The 19,309-nt window shown below is 42.1% G+C and overlaps 2 protein-coding genes across 2 annotated transcripts in view; one reads left to right on the forward strand and one right to left on the reverse strand.

Annotated features, from left to right (window-relative positions):
- Positions 1-19,309, reverse strand: part of PRR11 (proline rich 11) — a 42,281-nt gene that overhangs the window by 21,292 nt on the left and 1,680 nt on the right. The gene's annotated exons all lie outside the window — the stretch shown is intronic.
- SKA2 (spindle and kinetochore associated complex subunit 2) lies at positions 1,028-18,011 on the forward strand. The gene is made up of 4 exons (XM_056127541.1): positions 1,028-1,105; positions 10,431-10,517; positions 14,818-14,994; positions 17,706-18,011. Exons 1-4 carry the CDS (start codon positions 1,073-1,075, stop codon positions 17,769-17,771), a joined length of 363 nt encoding a protein of 120 aa, XP_055983516.1. The 5' UTR covers positions 1,028-1,072; the 3' UTR covers positions 17,772-18,011.

Here is a 19,309-nt window from a genome sequence, read left to right on the forward strand (position 1 = left end):
ACAGTAGATATTTACAGAGAAGTAAGCTTTCTATTAAGAAATATATGTTTTCAAATTTTAATGTGTATGAAAATCATTGGAGGGAGAACATTTTGTTTAAATACATATACTAAGTTACTAAGTCTCTGTGGAGCACGACAATTTTAAGTAAGTGTCATTTATGATGTAAACAACATTGTGTCGTAGGCCACATTTTGAGTAGCGAAGAAATAAAGGAATGTACTTAAGGAGAATAAATGCTTTGCTTCGCGACATATATTCCGGAGTGTTAATTAAACAGAATTAGAGTGGCGTTTCAAAGCTCCTTTTCCCCACTCCATTTCCCTTCAAAGTTCAGCCAAACACCCCAACTCCGTTAGAAAACAAGCAGTAACGAGTCCAGCGACGGAAGATGCAAGCCCAGGTAATAAAGAAAAATCTCGCTACACTTACTAGCCTAAGAGTCCGGGAATTAGATGGAGGACCAGCAGTGATCTCTTCCTGGCCTTAAAGAAAAATTCAAAATTAAAGCCTTATCAAGGAGAAACCAATTGTAGAAGAGTCTCTACTTGATTCGCCCTCCGGGGAGTGTAAGAGCACAGCACGGCTTTTGAATGGCTAAGAGGGCAGCGCCTTTCATCCAATCAAAACCAAGGCGCTATTTGTATGAATAAGAGGAAGGCGGGAGCGAAAGGGGGCGGGGCAAGGAAGCAGGAAAGGTGTGTCAAGTCTCCACAACTGTTTGTGGAAGCTTTTGTGCAACTGGTCGGCTCTTTTTCCGATTGCGCCAATCGCAAACCCTTCCCTGCCGAGTCCTGCAGTCTCGGCTCGGGAGCCGAGATACGATATAGCCAATGGAAAAAAAGAAATGTACAGCGGCCAATCGTCCAGCGGCGTTTTGTGTCTCTGTCCAACAGAAAAAGGGGTTTCATCAGGAGAGGCGTTACCCAGCCGCCAATGGGCGGGCGCCGGTGAAACATTGCAGCCAATGGGAAGGGAACGTTGAGTGACAGCTGTCCAATAGGGAACCTCAGTGCTAGTACGGCTGGCGGCTTAAGCGCCGCCGCGGTCTGAGGAATGTCAACTATTCAACATGGAGGCGGAGGTCGATAAGCTGGAGCTGATGGTGAGTGGAAAGTGGAGGGTTGATCCTGCTGGCTAGTTTATGTTTTCCCAACGAACGGCCTCCAAGGTGGGACGCTTACCTGGAGTCGCAGGAAACCCTGGGCGGCGTAACGGGCTGAAGCCGACTCAGTTTTTCTCTTCGGTACCAAAGGGAGTCGCCGCCGCCTGGTCTCTTTTAACCGTCGCGGGGGAAGGGGTTACATCCGGGAAACTAGTGAGGGAAATGGCGGGAGATGCTGAGGGTGCGGGGTCTTTGGAATTTCTCGTTTCTCGCCCACCCTTTCCTCCCCTCAAGAAACCGGAGCGCGTGCCGGCAGCTTCCTATCTGTGTCCACCAAGATGCATGACTGGAACGGCCCTTCAGCGCTCCGAGAAGGCCGGAGATGGTTCACACCTCGGGAAAGGAGCGTGGAGGGCGGGGTGGGGAAGGAACCGAGAGGAGCGTGGAGAATTCTCTTCGGGGCTGAACCGTTCTCAGTTTCTTCGGTGGACTGAGAAAGTCCGAGAAAAGAATGCCAGACGTGCGTACGCAACTTCATTAGCGGCCGAGAATCCCCGAGACCAGTTTTGGGGTCGGCCTTCCTTGAGTTGGGGGCGACTGTGAAACCTGGGGATCAGAGAGCCACGAGCCCCCTTCGTGGAGTTCTGGCGGGATTGGGACAAGGAAGGCTCCGTTGCTGCCCGGGAGTTGCCCGGTTTCATTCATCTGTGAAAGTAGCGGACCGGGACGAATGACCAGAGAAGCTCCCCGCAGCTACTTGGCCTGTATGTGGGCGCCCAGCTTAGAGGACTGCCCTGGTTTCCTTCTGCAGATCTTTCTTTCCCTCTCGTCCTGCTGTTCCCTCCCTCCCATCCCGGGACTCCCAGCGTGATCGCCCGCGCTTTTCCCTTCTCGTAGTTCCCTTGTTCGGTCGGCCACCCTGAGACCCCGCGGGGCCCATCTGTTCTTTGGATTGCCGCCTTCCGTTCAAACAGGGGGTTAAGCTCCTCTAAGGTGTTTTGCTAGAGAAATTAAGCCAGGATCTTCCTCTCCCTCCTCCTCCTGCCTCTCGCAGGCTCTGCTCCTTAGCTATCAGGGAGGCTTAGGGGTGCGCTCCTCCACCTGAATCCTGGGAGGCATTTGAACATCTGCACGTGTACTGATTCTGGAAGAAAGGACCCTGCTCAGCCCCTTCCCATCCCCCCAAACCTGAGGCCGATCTTGTTTTCTTATAATATTTGAGTAAATTGTAACGCCTCATTAAAATTTGATTTGAGGGTTTTCGGTGGGTTCCCATGTTCTCAGTGTTAGTTTTCTTTGTAGGGGGTGCATATGTGAGTGGGGGAGGGGAGATGGCAGCGAAGGAGGAAGTTCCTACAGTTCTCCACGCCTGTAAAATGAACTTTAGGTTCGGATCTTTATTATTTTTATTATGAACTGTTTTAAAGATAAAACAACCCCCAAAAGTTGAGTGTTTTAGTCTCCCAAAAGGCATAAATCTTAGTACTGCCATCATTTTCTCACCCATTCTGAATTTGTCCACACTGCCATTTTTTCCCTAATTAATTGTAAAATGCTAAGTGATGCTAATTCTTTTCATATGCACTTTTCCCTCCCAAGCTGGCCTTTTAATTTTGAGGTATGGTGTAAGCCTTCATGACTGCAATGAGGTCAGTATTTCCATTTTATGCTGTTTTGTTTATGTTTATTTTGGGCCACAGCAGAGGTGCTGGAGGTTTACTCTGCGCTCTCTACGGGGGACCATGTGGAGCTGATCTCCGCACTCAGTTTGAGGATCAGTATCTCCCTCTCTTTGGATCTGTGAATCTTGGGGCTGGAGCCATAGCACAGCGGGTAGGGCGTTTGCCTTGCACCCAGCCAACATGGCCAACCCGAGTTGGATTCCTCTGCCCCTCTCCGAGAGCCCGGCAAGCTACCGAGAGTATTCGATAGGCCAGACACAGTAACAACAAAGTCTCCAATGGAGACGGTACTGGGCCCGCCCGAGCAAATCGATGATCAACGGGAGGGCCTTTACTTTACTTTTACTTTATCTCCCTCTCTTTGGATCTGTGAATCTTGAAAAAAAAAATTAAGAAAACTGTTTTTTTCCTTTTTTCTTTTTGGGTCACACCCAGCGAGACTCAGGGGTTACTCCTGGCTCTGCACTCAGGAATTACTCCTGGCTGTGCTTGGGGAACCAAATGGGATGCTGGGGATTGAACCCGGGCTGCATGCAAGGCAAACTTCTTACCCGCTCAGGCCCGGAAAACTGTTCTTTTTTAAGGCTAAATAGTATGCACTCTCACTTATTGTTATTAATAGTCAACATTGGTTTCTCAGCAAACCCCTAATTTAAGTGATGTAAAACCTGATCCAGGTGCCAGGTGAGCTGCATGCAAGGCTAGTGTCATAGCCTCTTTATTTTTATACTGTTTGGAATATAACACCCAGGGCCTCACATATGTAATGCAGGTGGTTTAACAGTGAGGCCAAGACAGAATGGTTTGTTTGTTTTTGTAACACACCTCAATTGGTATTGGGGGGTGGGGTGAAGTTACTCCTATCTATGGTGCTGGGGTACCATATATATGGTGCTCAGTATTTAAATAGATCCACTGCATGAAGACTAGCCCCCCTCCCTTAACCTGCGCCATCTCTCCAGTCCCTTGCCACATACTTCAAAAAAAAGAAAACTGCATATTAATTGGTCTGTTTTTATAGAATTCTAAAAGTATTTAGATGATCAACGCTAAAAATCTTTGAAGATCAGGTTTTACATTACTTAAGTTAGGCACTTGCTGAGGAGCCAGTGTTGACTATTTAATAACAACAAGTGAGAGTGCATACTATTTAGCCTCGAAAAGAACCTTTTTCTTATTTTTTGGTCAAGATTAACTGATTCAAAAAGAGAGAGATACTGATTCTCTTAGTTGGAAAATTTTTCACACTTTCATTGTATTAATTTCTAATTTGGAAAGTTAAAATGTTTATTTTTCAATACTTGTATTTGAAATTTACTTCTGGGGCTAGCAGAACTAAAATATTATAGTATCTAAGTATCTGCTTCTAGATTTTTTGTTTGTTTGTTTTGGGGCCACACAGTGGTGCTCATGAGTTACTCCTGGCTCTGCATTTAGGAATTAATCATGGAGGAGCGCCATAGGGAGACCATTTGGGAGATCAAGCCCACCTGGGTTGGTTATGTGCAAAGGAAGCGCCCCACCCAATGTACTATCCCTCTGTGTACTCCAAGATTTGAATTTAAGTCATTCAGATTCTTAGAGCTGGAGCCATAGTGTAGAGGGTAAGGTGCTTGCCTTGCATGCAGCCAACCCAGGTTTGGTCTTAGGCACAATATATGGTTCCCCCCATGTATGTTCTGCCAAGGAGTGATCCTTGAGCACTACTAGGAGTGGCCCAAAGACAGAAAAAAACCAAAACAAGCCACTCATATCTTGTTCTGAGTTGAGTTCTCTTCCTTTTATTTTTATTTTTTGGGGGGGAGGGGGGGCAGGGATGGAGGCCATGCCCAGCGAGGCTCAGGGATTACTCCTGGCTCTATGCCAGGAGGGGCTCTGGGGACCCTATTGGATTGAACTCAGTTGGTCACATACAAGGCAAGCACCCTACCCACTGTGCATCTCTCTGGCTCCTCAGTTTTTAGCAGTAAAAAAAAAGTTATTGACCGGGGGATGGGGGTGGGAGGGATATTATCCATGGTGGTGGAAAATGGGCACTGGTGGAGGGATGGGTATTTGATCATTGTATAATTGAAACTGAAGCACAAAAAAATTGTAAATCTACAACTGTACCTCATGGTGTTTCACTAATAAAAAAAAATTTAAAAAATATTCTAAAAACTAAATTAAATCATAGAAAATACATAATAAACTAACAATTGTAAAAAAAAGTTATTGACTTAATGCTAAGGAAACGTGTCACTGTATCATTGTCATCCCATTGTTCATCGATTTACTCAAGCGGGCGTCAGTAACTTCTCCATTTGTCCCAGCCCTGAGATTTTAGCAGCCTCTCCTTTCTCGTCTTTCCCAACGCTGCCATATTGGAGGCTCTTTCAGGGTCAGGGAATGAGACCCATTACTGTTACTGTTTTTGGCATATCAAATACGTCACAGATAGCTTGCCAGGCTCTGAAGGAAACCAGGTACTTCAATCTAAAGTGCTTCACCTATTATTTTAGATACCTTCAGATATCTATATTAATTGAAATTTCACTTCTAGAATACTCTGTTTCACAGGGCTAATGCTGTTACTCTTTAGGGAATAGATTGATTCCTTGAAAGTCTTGACACCAGTCAGACTGGGGAAGCAGTATAGCAGGTAGGGAGCTTCCCTTGCATGCTGCCAACCTGGGTTTGTTCCCTGGCATTCCATATGGTCCCTGAGCTCTGCCAGAAGTGATCCCTGGAGCTCAGGCAAGAGTAAGCCCTCAGCACAGCTCCCAGATAAACAACAAAATAGTTTTGATATAAAAAGCCCTGAGATGGTAATTGCCTTTTGTCTTTTTTTGTTTGCCTCACAGGGTTTACTCCTGGCTCTTTGTCAGGAGTCACTTCTGGCAGTGTTCTGGGATTAATCTTAGATTTTCTGGCAGCATGCAAGGCTAGTGTCCTACCTGCTGTACTATCTCTGTGACCCGTATTTTGTTTTTGCGCCATACCTGGGGGTGCTCAGGGACTAGTCCTGACTCTGCTCAGGGAGTGACCTTTGGAGGTATTTGGGGGATGTGGTGCTAGTAATTCAAACCAAGTTTTGAGAGATACAAGATGCTTTCACCCCTATGCTATTTCTCCTCTCCTAAAATATTGTTTTATATTTCAATTGCTGTGAGGGAGCTAATAACAAATTTCAACAGAACAAAAGTATTTTTTTATGAATTTGCCCGAGTAATTATAAATGGTTTTCCTAAAATCAGTTCTAAAGAATTAAAATTACTCATGTTAATAGCTTAAGGTCGGGGCTGGAGCAATAGCACAGCGGGTAGGGCGTTTGCCGTGCACGTGGACCACCTGGGTTCGATTCCCAGCATCCCATATGGTCCCCCGAGCACCGCCAGGAGTAATTCCTGCGTGCAGAGCCAGGAGTAACCCCTGTGCATTGCCGGGTGTGACCCAAAGAGAAAAAAAATAGCTTAAGGTTTAGGACAGTACAAAATTCCTTCCTATATCTGATCTGGTTTCTGTTGAATATTAATCATATATTACTCATATCACTTTTGATATTTATATTTTATTCATTTTTCTCTTTTTAACAAATTGGTGTATATGTTCTTAGGTTTGGGGTGTGTTCTGTCCAAAATAGTAACTGTACTTCAGATTCTTTTCTAAATGAAATGTCCACTGATGAAAGACACATTGTATTCCTTTCTTACCAATTACTGCTAACGAATGCTCTGACTTTATTGCACTACTGTACTTTACAGCTAGCAGTGCAATAGTATTGTCAAAGCATCTGAGAGCAGGATGCACACCAGAATTTTGTTTTTGATAGTTTTCTTTTGTATCTGTAATTTACCACAAATTCTGTTGCTGAAAACGGATTTCATTCTCAGAAATGTGTTTTAGAAAGTCATAATTTCAAAAATATTTCTTAGCTAATGAAAACTCACTATTGAAATGTGTTATGGAAAATATTTGAGAATACTTTTTATAGCTAAACTTGTTACACTTAAAGTTGTCGAAATAACAGTTACTTTGTCATTTACTTATCTTTCTATTATAGATTTGAATAGGCTGGAAAATCTCAGATTTTATTTAAGTTTGAAGATCAATTAGTAAAATCTCAGATTTTAAGTTTGAAGATAAAATAATTTTAATATATATTTTGTATAACTTTAGCTCTTAATTGATAATTATTTTGTGTCTTGTTGGAAATGTTTGAATTGAAAACTTAAATGTTTTTGGCAATTACGAGATAAAATAAAGTGTGGAACCACCCATTTGTTGTTGGTTTTTTGTTTCTGGCTGACAGTGGCCGTGCTCTTGGACTATTCTTAGGATTCGTGCAGGGGTCAGGGCTTAGGGCTGCTCCCTCAATGGTGCTGGGGATCCAGCACAGGTCTCCTGCATGGAAGGCATGAGCTGCACCTCTAAACCACATCACTGTTGCTAGCTTTTATATTGTAGTAGCTTTTATAACTTCCTTTCTGCACTTAATTTGCCTAATTGTAGCTGAAAGTACTTAATCCTTTATGAATTACTAGGCTAGTATACTACTGAAGCTAAACATCTAAGAAACTTACCTGCGAGACACATTTAAATTAAATGCATTGACATATACTATGATGGGACAATTAAATACCAGGTATATGGGGGCACACAGGAAAGAGCATTTAACCTGGGGTCACGGTCAGGGTCCTCCCGTTGTTCATCGATTTGCTCGAGCGGGCTCAGTAATGTCTCCATTGGAGACTTTGTTGTTACTGTGTTTGGCATATCCAATACTCTCGGTAGCTTGCCGGGCTCTCTGAGAGGGGGGCTGCGTGCAAGGCAAACGCCCTACTGCTGTGCTATTGTTCCAGCCCTGGAACCACCCAGCAGTGCTCAGGGTCTATTTCTGGCTTTGTGTTCTAATGTTGACCTCTGGTGGTATTCATGGGACCATATGTGATACTGGAGATCCTGCCATGGCATCACGAAAGATAAGTTCCTTACCTCTTTGTACAATCTTTGGCCTTTAGTTATTTTTTTGTTTGGTGTCACACCCAGTGGTGCTTAGGGATTACTCCTAGCTCTGACTCAGGAATCATTCCTAGTGGGCTAGGGGAACCATATGGGATGCTTGGTATTGAATCTGGCTTGCAAGGCAAGTGTTCTACCCACTCTAGCCCCTTAGGACTTACTCTTGGCTTTGCATTTATGGGTCATTCCTGGTAGGGCTCAAGGGACATATGGGGTTTGAGGGATCAAACCCAGAGGTCAGTTGTGCACAAGGCAGGAACCTTACTCTCTCTACTATCTCTTTGAACTCCACCCCCTGACTTCTTAAAGGCAAGAGATAATCTGAAACTTGAAGGATGAGTAGGTATTAACCAGTTAAAAAGGCAAATGTTCCGAGCAGAGAAGACAATTTTCCATTCCTGGGAAAAATCAGAAATGAGAGGTGTTGCACAATTGGAAACTAAATGGTTTGGTAGGGTGTTGAGACTCTGAGCAGCACTAGTTTTTAGGGGCTGCTGAGATAAAGTAGTTAAGATACATGCTTTGCATGTGGTCAGTCTGGGTTTGATTTCCAATTCTGAATACTGCATAGTCTCCAGATATTGCTAGGTACAGCCCTGGAGATCCTGGGTGGCCCCTGGCATTATAAGGTACACAGCAGCTCCACTTCTTTGGGGACTTGATCTGCTGCCTGCTTTGATCCAGGATTGCTGGGGGTAGCCCCTGGACTCCTGAGCATTACAAAGGAGCCCCATCTCCCCTCCGCCACCTCACCCCCAAATACTAGCTTAGGACTCTGAGCCATCTCCCGAATGGCTCAAGGGATGTAGGTCATGACCCTAAATTTAATTCCTGGAACCCTTTTGCCCTCCAACGCCTGTCATTGCCCTGGTGACTCCAGCACTCCAGACCTGAGCAGTATGTCATCACAGGGTTGGAGCATCAAACTCACAGATGTCAAATGCCAGCTGTCCCCTCCTGTATGTACTATTACTAAACTGGTTTGATTCTTGTGGACCAAGTGTGAGATTAGCACACCAATGGTCACAGGTCTTTCAGTTCATGACTCTCCTTAACAACTCAAGTTGGTAAACTGCTATAAACAGGAAGGCAGGCAGGCACAGTAGGATGCAGAGACAGAAGCACGGAGCCCTGGCGTTATACATATTACAATCCCCCACTAGTTTCTGCTATCCAATTGGTTATACCTTATCAGATCATCTGATTGGAATAGCAAATCTGGTTGCAAATGAGGATGTTGATTGTGGGGCAACCAATCATAAATGCAAGATGAGGTCATCTGCCCTTATGCAAATAAGATCTTTACAATGGTCAGTCAGCCTACATATGCAAATTTTAAAATATAATATGGTCCATGAGATGATCCTCCAGAAATCTGGCGCTGAAACTCTTTCTATTCCCTGCCTACTTCTTTGATACAGTACCACTTTAAAGAAAAACAACAGGGGCTGGAGCGATAGCACAGTGGGTAGGGCATTTGCCTTGCACCTGGCGGACCTGGATTCAATTCCCAGCATCCCATATGGTCCCCTGAGCACCACCACAAGTAATTCCTGAGTGAATGAGCCAGGAGTAACCCCTGTGCATCATTAGGTGTGACCCAAAAAGAAAAAAAAAGTAAAGAAAAACAACAAAAGCAGACTAACTTCAGAAGTAGGAAACATACAGTATGTGTATGTATGTGTGTGTATTGAGGGGGTGGGTGTGGGAAGATGGGCTTGGATACCAGGTAGGGATCCTAGCAGGACCTCTCACATGCAGAGCAAGTGGTCTACTGCTCAGCTACACCCCCACCCTAGATTTTTGTTTTGTTTTGTTTTGGGGCCATACGCTGATAGTGAAAGAGCAATTTAGGAGTGCATATAAATTGTTCCTGGCAGGAGTCAGGAGATATGCCTTCCTGGGGATTGAACCCAGGTTGGTTGGTACATGCACTATATTCAATTGCACTAATCCCCAACTTTTCTGTATGTGTGAGCAAGCATATTTAAGACCCATGGCTATTTTCTCCTTTAATCCCCATTACAGATTTACCACAAATCAAGGTCCTATGAATATTCAGTGAATCTGTATTTTTCAGACTGCTCTTTCCTACTGTATTACCTGTTGTAATTTGCTTTCCTACTGTATCACCTGAACTAATTTCTGGTTCATAATGCTCTCTAATTTTGGTTTTGAAACATTTATAATTCTCTAATTTAATGGAGTTGCAAATAATGGTAACAATGCAAATATTCCTGAAAATAAAATAGTGTATATATATATATATATATATATATATATCACATCATTGAAATTTTTTAAAAATACAGAAAAGTTATTTTACTATCACTGTCCCTGTCCTCCCATTGTTCATCGATTTGCTTGAGCGGGCCCAGTAACGTCTCCATTTTGAGACTTGTTGTTACTGTGTTTGGCATACTGAATACGTCACAGGTAGTTTTCTAGGCTTTGCCGTGCGGGTAAGATACTCGGAAGCTTGACCGGCTCTCTGAGAGGGGCAGAGGAATCGAACCTGGCTCGGCCAGGCTGGCTGCGCGCAAGGCAAACGCCCTACCACTGTGCTATCGCTCCAGCCCATTATAATATCATGTTTATTAATATGTTTATTTCACAAAATAATAATTTGTGCTAATCTTTAGTTCCAGAAAGCTGATTCTGATCTGGATTGCATTCAGTACAAGTTGGAATATGAAATCAAGATTAATCATCCTGATTCTTCAGGCAAGGTAATATGTAAAATAAATCTATTTTTAGCAGAATCATAAGAGGTTTCTAATAAAATTTCAGATTTATAGAGCCTTAAAACTTGGGGGGCAGGGGAGTTGAGTCATACCTGGCAGTGCTCAGGGATATTCTTGGCTCTGTGCTTAAAAGTGAATCCTGGCAGTTTTCTGGGGACCAAATACAGTGCCTGGGATCAAACTAGGGTCAAATACTTGCAAGGCAAAGAAAAGGATTACTGCTAACACTATCTCTTCAGCCCAGAATCTTAAAATCTTTGTGATACAAGGTTGCTCACAACTTGATTTGATTTGTATGTGATATGATTATTACTTTAGTGTTAATTACCATCTCTATAATTTACTTCCTATCTCTCATTTGTTATCAACATTTGGTGGAGTGGAGGGGGCAGATTGGTCCTCACCTGGCTGTCTTCAGGACTTACTCCTTGCTTTGTGCTTGTGAGTCACATTTAGTGGTTTGGGGGATCATATGCAGTGTTGGGGATAGAGCCCAGATTGACTGTGTGCAAGGCAGCACCTTACCTGCTATACTATATCTGGCCCTCGACATTCCAAATAAGTGGAATCAGTCCGTATATGGATTTTATGCCTTATTTAGCATGCTTGAAAGTTTTACCCAAGTTGTAGTGTGAACCAGTACATTTTTTCTATTTAGCTGTTATCACCAGCTATGGGGCCATACCTGGTGATAACAGGGCCTGACTTACAGCTCAGTGCTTGGCTGCTGCTACTTGCAGCCATGAGGGACATTGCTGTGTGGGGCATGGAACCTAGTGAGGAATCCACATGCAAAGTGTGTACTCCAGCCATTTGAGCCATCTCGCTGGTATACCTCATTTTTTTCCATAGGTGAATAACATTCCTCTGTATGGCTCTGCCACATTTATTTTCTGTGGCAGAGCCATACAGAGGAATGTTATTCACCTATGGAAAAAAATGAGGTATACCAGCGAGATGGCTCAAATGGGGCATGGTTTTGGCCACATCTGTGGTGTTCAGGGTCTATTTATGGCTCTGTACTCTCGAGTGACTCCTGGCGGTTCTTGGAACACAATATGTGGTGCCTCGGATTGAACCAGGATTTGTCTCACGAAAGGCTAGCGCCTTAACTTCCATACTATGTCTCTAGTCCCTATGCCATGTTTTCTTATTTATCAATTATTAGATATTTTGGTTATTTTTTGTTTTGTTTTGTTTTGGGGCCACACCCAGCAATGCTCAGGATGTTACTCCTGGCTTTGTACTCAGAAATTACTCCTGGCAGTGCTCAGGGGACAATAGGGGTTGTTGGGGATTGAACCTGGGTTGACAGTGTGCAAGGCAAATGCCTTATTCACTGCACTATTGCTCTGGCCCCTTGACTATTGTTATAGTTTAGATGCTATTTTAATACTATAATGCTTCTACAAGTATTAAGTATATACCGTGGATTTGCTAAGCAGAATTGCTGACCAGCTGGTAACTTTATAACATATGTATTTGTTGGGTCTCTCCAGTAGTGCTGAGCATCTTGGGGCTACTTGCCAGAGACACTTGGCCTGCTGGTACAGGTCTGTTGTTCAGTCCCAGTAGAGCTTGATGCAGTTGAGTTTGACTGGTGATGCTTGGGAGCACCAGGGCCACACCTGATGATGCTGGGTTTAGGAAACACATGGGCATTCTAGGTGGGGAGTAGTCCTGGTTATGAGGGACATGCAGTACTTTGAATATGTAAGGCATGCTCTCTACCTCTTTGAACTATTTTGTCATTCAGCTCGGTAGTTTGAGAAACTGCTGAACTGTTTTTCAAAGCACTGTTTTATAGTTATATACATAATATATGAAATATATAACAAAAATTATTTTCTCATTTAAAAGTATCATTTTTATCATCAAGTAATATATTACTTGAAAATATATTTATGGAGCTATCGTGATCGATCTTCAGAACATTAAAATTTTTCCAAGCTGAAATTACCCTTTAAACAATAATTCCCCTTACCTCCATTTTCCTATCCTCTGAAACCACCATTCAGCTTTGTTTCTTTTTTTGTTCTCACCTCTTTTTCTGCATTTGACTATTTTAGGTGCTCATATAGATGAACTTTCATGGTATGTTTATACCGCCATTTTTGTTGTTTCATTTATTCTTTGGGCTATTCATGGTGGTACTTTCAGGACCATATGCTCATGCCAGGGATTGAATCTAGAATGCAAAGCAAGTTCTCTGCCTGCTGAGCTATCTTTCTGTTTTTGCTCAATAACTTTAAGAAAACCTCTCAACTTTTTAGGTTTGGGAAGAAAACCATTATTTTAATCTTCATAATTTTCACTAACATCAATTCTAATTATTATGTATCAAAGAATAGAAAAGCAAATAACCAGTTGCAGTAACTTTTAATGCTTATTTATGGTTGGGTTGGAGAGGGAGGGGGATTGCCTGGTATGCAGCGGATCCAGGCTTGATCCTCAGTATCCCATATGGTTACCTTAAACATGGTCAGGAGTAATTCCTAATTTTAGAGCAAGGAATAACCCCTGAGCATCCCTAGGTGTGACCCCCCAAACAAAACATATAAGCTGGTAGATGAATATTTATCAAATACTATTTTTTTATCCATTTAAGTGTTTGTATGTGTGTGTGTATTTGTACTTGTATCCATATACATACATTTAAATTTTGTTTAACTGCATTATCTTTTCTTTATGTCTCTCTTTGGACTCAAACCCAGGAACTCATACACACAAGACAAGTGCTCGAATGCTGAATCACATCCCTGGCTTGCATTTTCTTTTCTCATGCCATTTGTGATTTAGTGATTGCCAATGATGCCCGCCCCCTCCCCCGCCCCCTGACCCCACAACTCCATCCCCTACTCCCCCTACTCCCCCACCTCCCCCTAGGTTTCTGGGCTACACAAGGCTGTGCTCAGGGATCATGCCTCATGTTGCTCAGGGGACCATGTGTGGTGCTAGGGATTTAACCTAGGTCAGTTGTATACAAGTGCTGTACCCACTGGACTAGCTCTTTGACCACTGGTTGTTAATAATTCTGAATGAAAATCTAGATCTGAAAATATGACATTTTATTTATTTATTTATTTTTCTTTTTTGGTCACACCTGGTGATGCACAGGGGTTACTCCTGGCTCTGCGCTCAGGAATTACCCCTGGCGGTGCTCAGGGGACCATATGAGATGCTGGGAATTGAACCCAGGTTAGCCGTGTACAAGGCAAACGCCCTACCCGCTGTGCTATTGCTCCAGCCCAAAAATATGACATTTTATAAGCTCCGATTATCTTGTTCTTATAGTTGTTTCAGAATAATTTTGTGTGCATTTCTCCTATAGGTTTAAAAACTTTATTAACCCTCAGGAAAAAAGGCATATTCACCATAGGTGAATGCAGAATCTTTATTGTTTCTTTTTGTCAGAACCAACATTGGCCTTCATTCTGTTTTTGCATTCCTTCTTGTTTTCTTGAAGTCTTTTTCTTTTTCTATGACCTATGTTTTGCCAGTCTATGTTTGGGTTCAGTTTTCTTTGTATAATGCAAGGAATCAGAAGTCATGCTAAAACCAGTTATCTTCCCACCATCAAAATGGGTTTAGAATCCAAACATAAAGAAAGATGAACCCTAGGTGGGGGGTAGTCTTGTATGTCTTAGCAAATGTGCCTTCCCTGGAGAAAGGACATTGGTAGGAATTTGTTTTTGCTGAAGTCCAGGGTTGTGGAATAATTCATTAACAATCCTGGTCCAATAGTTACTATGTTGCTCATGATAAATCTTTCTATTTATCACTGAAGGAAAAGATTGGGTGGTTTTAGAGTCCATATCCCTTGGAGATTCTTTTGTTTAGTAGCACAACTAAGGGCACTGTTTCTGTTTGTTTCTTTCAAATGACTTAACTGAAGAATGAGATGTTAACAAACAAAAAGTTGATGGTAGAGGGGGCTAGAGCGATGATACGATGATATGGTGGGTACGGAGCTTGCCTTGCACATAGATGACTTAGGTTTGATTTCTGGCACCTCAGATGGTCCCCCAAACCCTGCCAGGAGTGATCCCTGAGTGCAGTGTCAGGAGTCAGTCCTGATCATGTCTAGGTGTGACTTAAACACCAAAAATAAATAAATTAATGGTAGAATATGTTTTAATTTTATATTATTTTATTTGGGCCCAGCGATCAGACTTAAAGCTGTAAACATTCAAAGCATGTACTCTACCATTCATCCATATCCCTGGCTGGTAGCTTAACTTTTCCTTTCCATGGTTTAACATAGATTAATTTTCTCCTGATGTAGAAAAATCCAGTTACACTCTTAAAGGAATTATCAGCGATAAAGTCTCGATACCAAACTTTGCATGCACGCTTATCAACGGTTGCAATTGAGCAGAAAGAGACCAAGAGCCGCATTTGTGCCACTTTGAATAAAACTATGACCATGATACAAGAATTACAAAAGCAATCAGACTTGGAGGTGAGGTTTTCAGTTTATAAGTTGGAATTTTTAATTTTGAAATCCAGAGTAACTTCTATTTTGAATTTAGCAATTTAAATTGTTGATAGAAATTAGATTTACTTGATTCACTGAGGCTGTAGCTCTTATGTCCTTTTATTTTAAAACAAACATGTGGACTTGGTAGGTTACATACCTATGACAGAAGAGAAACTTACTAATAATTCATTTATATGTGTGTATGTGTGTATGCCACATTTTATTTTATTTGGGCCATACCCATTGGTACTCAGGAATCACTCCTGCCTCTGTGCTCAGGTATTACTCTGACTGAGGTGCTCATGTATTTAGTTGTGCTTGCCAGGGGTTGCACATCAGATTATGGTGCTCACACAGTCAGCCAAGGTACTTACCAGGGTTTGCATCCTTTCAGTTCCAGTCATTGTGTACATCCAGTTTGTAGTATTTATTGGGAGGTCACGATGGTGTTCACATATGTGCTGACCTGGGCTCGATTCCCAGCACCGCATATGGTCCCACTGATCTTCTCCTAAGGACTGAACCCTGAGTGCAGAGCCAGGAGTAAGCCCTAAGCATAGCTGGTATGGACTTAAAACAAACACAAACAAAAAGATGCCTTTATGATGTCATGGAGAGATGAATAGTAGAGGAGGAAAAACACATAAAAGGGGTTAAGGGAGGATAGGGAGATAGCTTAAAGTGGTAGAGCACATGCTTAGCATGTTATAACCCGGTGTTTAATCCTCAGCACTATATAGGCCTTCTGATAATTAAAAACTCAGTTCTTCATTAAATGAATTACTTGTTGGACAGTACAGATATATAATATTTTTAGCATCACACAATGTTCTATTGGACAATGCTGCCCTAGAGATTCTGATTTTGTAGATATGGGCTGTTCCAGATTTGGTTGTCTCTCTAGAGGTGACCTACATAGGTTGGCATATTTGTAATAGTGATTCTTCAAGTTGTAGCTCTTACTGTTTTCATGTAAACCTTTTTCAGTTAATGTTTTGTTAATGCAATGTGATGGCATTATCTAACTTGTATTTGTCTTCCTTTTGTTTTTTGTTCCTTTTTTTATTATTTTTATTATTATTATTATTTTTTGCTTTTTGGGTCACACCCGGCAATGCACAGGGGTTATTCCTAGCTCTGCACTCAGGAGTTACTCCTGGCTGTGCTCAGGGGACCTTATGGGATGTTGGGAATCGAACCCAGGTCAGCCGAGTGCAAGGCAAACACCCTACCAGCTGTGCTATCTCTCTAGCTCCCTGTTCCTTTTTAAAAATAAATAAATAAGTAAGTAAATAAATAAATAAATTTACTGGGGCTGGAGAAAGATAGTACAGGGATTAATAGATAGGCTGATCCTGGTTCAGTACCTGGTTCATTTCCTTAGCACTGCCCAAGAGTAACTCAGAGCCAGTAGTTCAACTGGGTGTAGCTCAACCCTCCCAATCTATACCCCCCAAAACTGAATTTATTTTTATAAAGGGCAGTGTTCCGTAGTCATGGGGTGTTGTGTTGAACTTAAAACCCTCTCTGTATATTAGGCATATGTACCACCTGAGCTTTCTCCCTGAGACTCCCCTGCTTTTGGTGAAAACTGTTGTTTGTTGTTTTACTAATTTCTTAGGTTCTATCCCTAATAGAACCTGGGAATAGCACAGCAGGTAGGGCTTTTGCCTTGCACGCGGATGACCCGGGTTTGATTCCTCCATCCCTCTCAGAGAGCCCAGGAAGCTACCGAGAGTATCCTGCCCGCACGGCAGAGTCTGGCAAGCTCACCGTGGCGTATTTGCTATGCCAAAAACAGTAACAAGTCTCACAATGGAGACATTACTGGTGCCTGATCCAGCAAATCGATGAACAAGGGGAGGACAGTGCTACAGTGCTACAGTGCCTATCCCTAATAGCCCTGTGCCTGAGGCAAAGCTGATGCTAGCCTTAGCTTCTGGGGTGTGTCTAATTGGCAAAGGGAAGTGATGCTTCTTTGAACTTGCTTGGTTTAGGAATGATTTTTGTAAACCAAAACATGTGAGGAAAGTCTGGAAGTAATTAGTAGGAGTTCTCTCACTGTTGAGAAGAGAAATATGGGAAGAGAAAACTATTTCTTCTAAACATTTTGTCTAGCTGTGATTCCTAACACTGCTAGAAACATTCTCCAGTGACCTTGAAAATATATCAACTATAAAGGATACTAGTGTCTAGAGCCAGATAAAAACTGAGTCCTTACATTGCTGAGCTGCTGAGTAGAGCTGCTGCAAAGGCTTGTTCTTTTGTATTTATTTTGCAATAATTATACTTTTTTTCCCATTTGACAACCAAATAAACTTAATTGTCCTCCAGAATTTAGTGTAAGTTCCTACTTCTGAGGAAACTCTCAGACTGTCTATAATTTACGAAATACTTTGAAAATATGATATTCAAATGTGACTTCTGTGGTTCTATTAAATTGTAGTCCTTAAATTGTTTGATTTCTTGGCCTTGTTTTTTCAAGTTAATGTCAAGTTCTATTTTGTCAAACAACAAAATACCTTGTAGAGAGAAAGCCAAGCATCTGTTTTCTCCCACCCCTGCTAAATTTGCAATCACATGCCTACTAAGAGCTTATGAAACAGTAACTGGCATAAGGAAGCAGATTACTAAACTAAATCAAGCAGTAGTTAAAGGATTTTGAAATCTTTCTTTTGTTACTTATTTTCTAGTTGTCACCACTGACTGAAGAAGAGAAAGCTGCAGCAGAGCACTTCAAATTTTCTGTGTTAGTCTGATGAAGAAATGGACTTAAAAAAGGAGACTTCATGGCAAGAAATCAGTTCCAGAGAGATGTAGGATACTGCTGTCTTGTTAGCATCTGATTATCAGAGGAAGGATTATGAAGACTGGGCTCATGTGATTGGACAGCGATGCCCTCACAACAGAGGGGACTATAAGGGCAGATGCAATGTTTGGTTGAAAATATGGGATGGCAATAAAGGTATTAAAAACATACGTTGGGGGAGCTAGAGCTATAGTACAGTGGATAGGGCGTTTTCCTTGTATGCATCCGACCCGAGTTCCATCCCTGATATTCTTGTATGGTAACCCGAGCACCACCAGGAGTAATTCCTAAGAGCAGAGCCAGGAGTAACCATGAGCATCACCGGGTGTAACCCAAAAAGCACCAAAAAACAAAAACAAAACAAAACAAAAATATATGTTGGGCTGGCGCCATAGTCCAGTGGATAGGGCTCTGCTTTGCACATGGCTGACTGGGGTTCAATCTCTGGTATCCCTATGGTCCCCTGAGCACTGTCAGGAGTGACCCCTGAGCACAGAGCCAGGAATAAGCACTGAGCACTGCTGTATGTGGTCCCAAAATAACCCAACACCACCCTCCCAAGAAAAATATTGTTGTGTCAGAGAGATGCTATAGCAGGTAAGGCACTTGAGTGTGGACAGTGCTGGTTTGATCCCTGGCATGGCATTTGGTTCCCCGAACACTGCCCGGGGTCACTACTGAGCACAAAGTCAGGAGTAAGCTGTGAGCACATCTGAGGCCTTAGCTGCACCCCGACCACCCCATTTTGTTTTGCACACACACACACTTAAATCTTGTCATTTCAGGCAAAGAAGTCTCAGCATCATATTGTATTTGTTCTTGTATGATTGGGATACTGGTCAGTCAAATGAGCATTCTTTGAAAATTAAAGGCTACAAAAAAAATTGTATTATAGATTAATTTGGAAGGGTAATTTTAATTGTAGATATGGTTGCATTACTAGTGAGACTACTGACACTACTAGTATGTGAAAAGTGGTTTCCTATAAGCTTTACTTATAAACTGGCTTAACTGTGACACATTTTGCCCCCAAGTTTTTCACTTAGCTAATGTTTTTAATCATGAGCTCTGCTTTTAAATGCTAATACTTTAGGCTGTCCTTCCTTGTTGTATATTAATATTTTTATCAACCTGAACTACTGTATATATATTTTATATAAAAATGCCAGAAATGCACCAGCTACTAGCCAGCTACTACTATGTGTATATATATATATATACAAATATACATACATCTATATGTATGTATATATACAGTGTGTGTGTATACTTCCTATTTTCAAATAACAGTGATAAGGCCTTTGTTCAAAGTAGGAATGTTAATGACATTGTTATTTACAATAGTACAGCCACACAATCAACTAATAGATTTATAAGAAGGTTACTTGACTAGTATCTGTCTACACTAAGAGATCAAGTTATCCAGGGAGACAATAGTTACCTGTATGGAATCTGCCTTGTACTGACGTGGGTTCAATCCCCAGCACA

The sequence above is a fragment of the Sorex fumeus genome, unplaced genomic scaffold, assembly GCF_029834395.1.
Source record: "Sorex fumeus unplaced genomic scaffold, SorFum_2.1 ptg000063l, whole genome shotgun sequence".
Lineage (NCBI taxonomy): Eukaryota > Metazoa > Chordata > Mammalia > Eulipotyphla > Soricidae > Sorex > Sorex fumeus.

Excerpts from the sequence above, each read along its gene's own strand:
- SKA2 (XM_056127541.1), top strand. The coding sequence starts at position 1,073 with ATGGAGGCGGAGGTCGATAAGCTGGAGCTGATG. Across the intron at positions 10,518-14,817 it reads ATCCTGATTCTTCAGGCAAG|AAAAATCCAGTTACACTCTT; the intron begins GTAATATGTAAA and ends CTCCTGATGTAG. Across the intron at positions 14,995-17,705 it reads AAAAGCAATCAGACTTGGAG|TTGTCACCACTGACTGAAGA; the intron begins GTGAGGTTTTCA and ends CTTATTTTCTAG.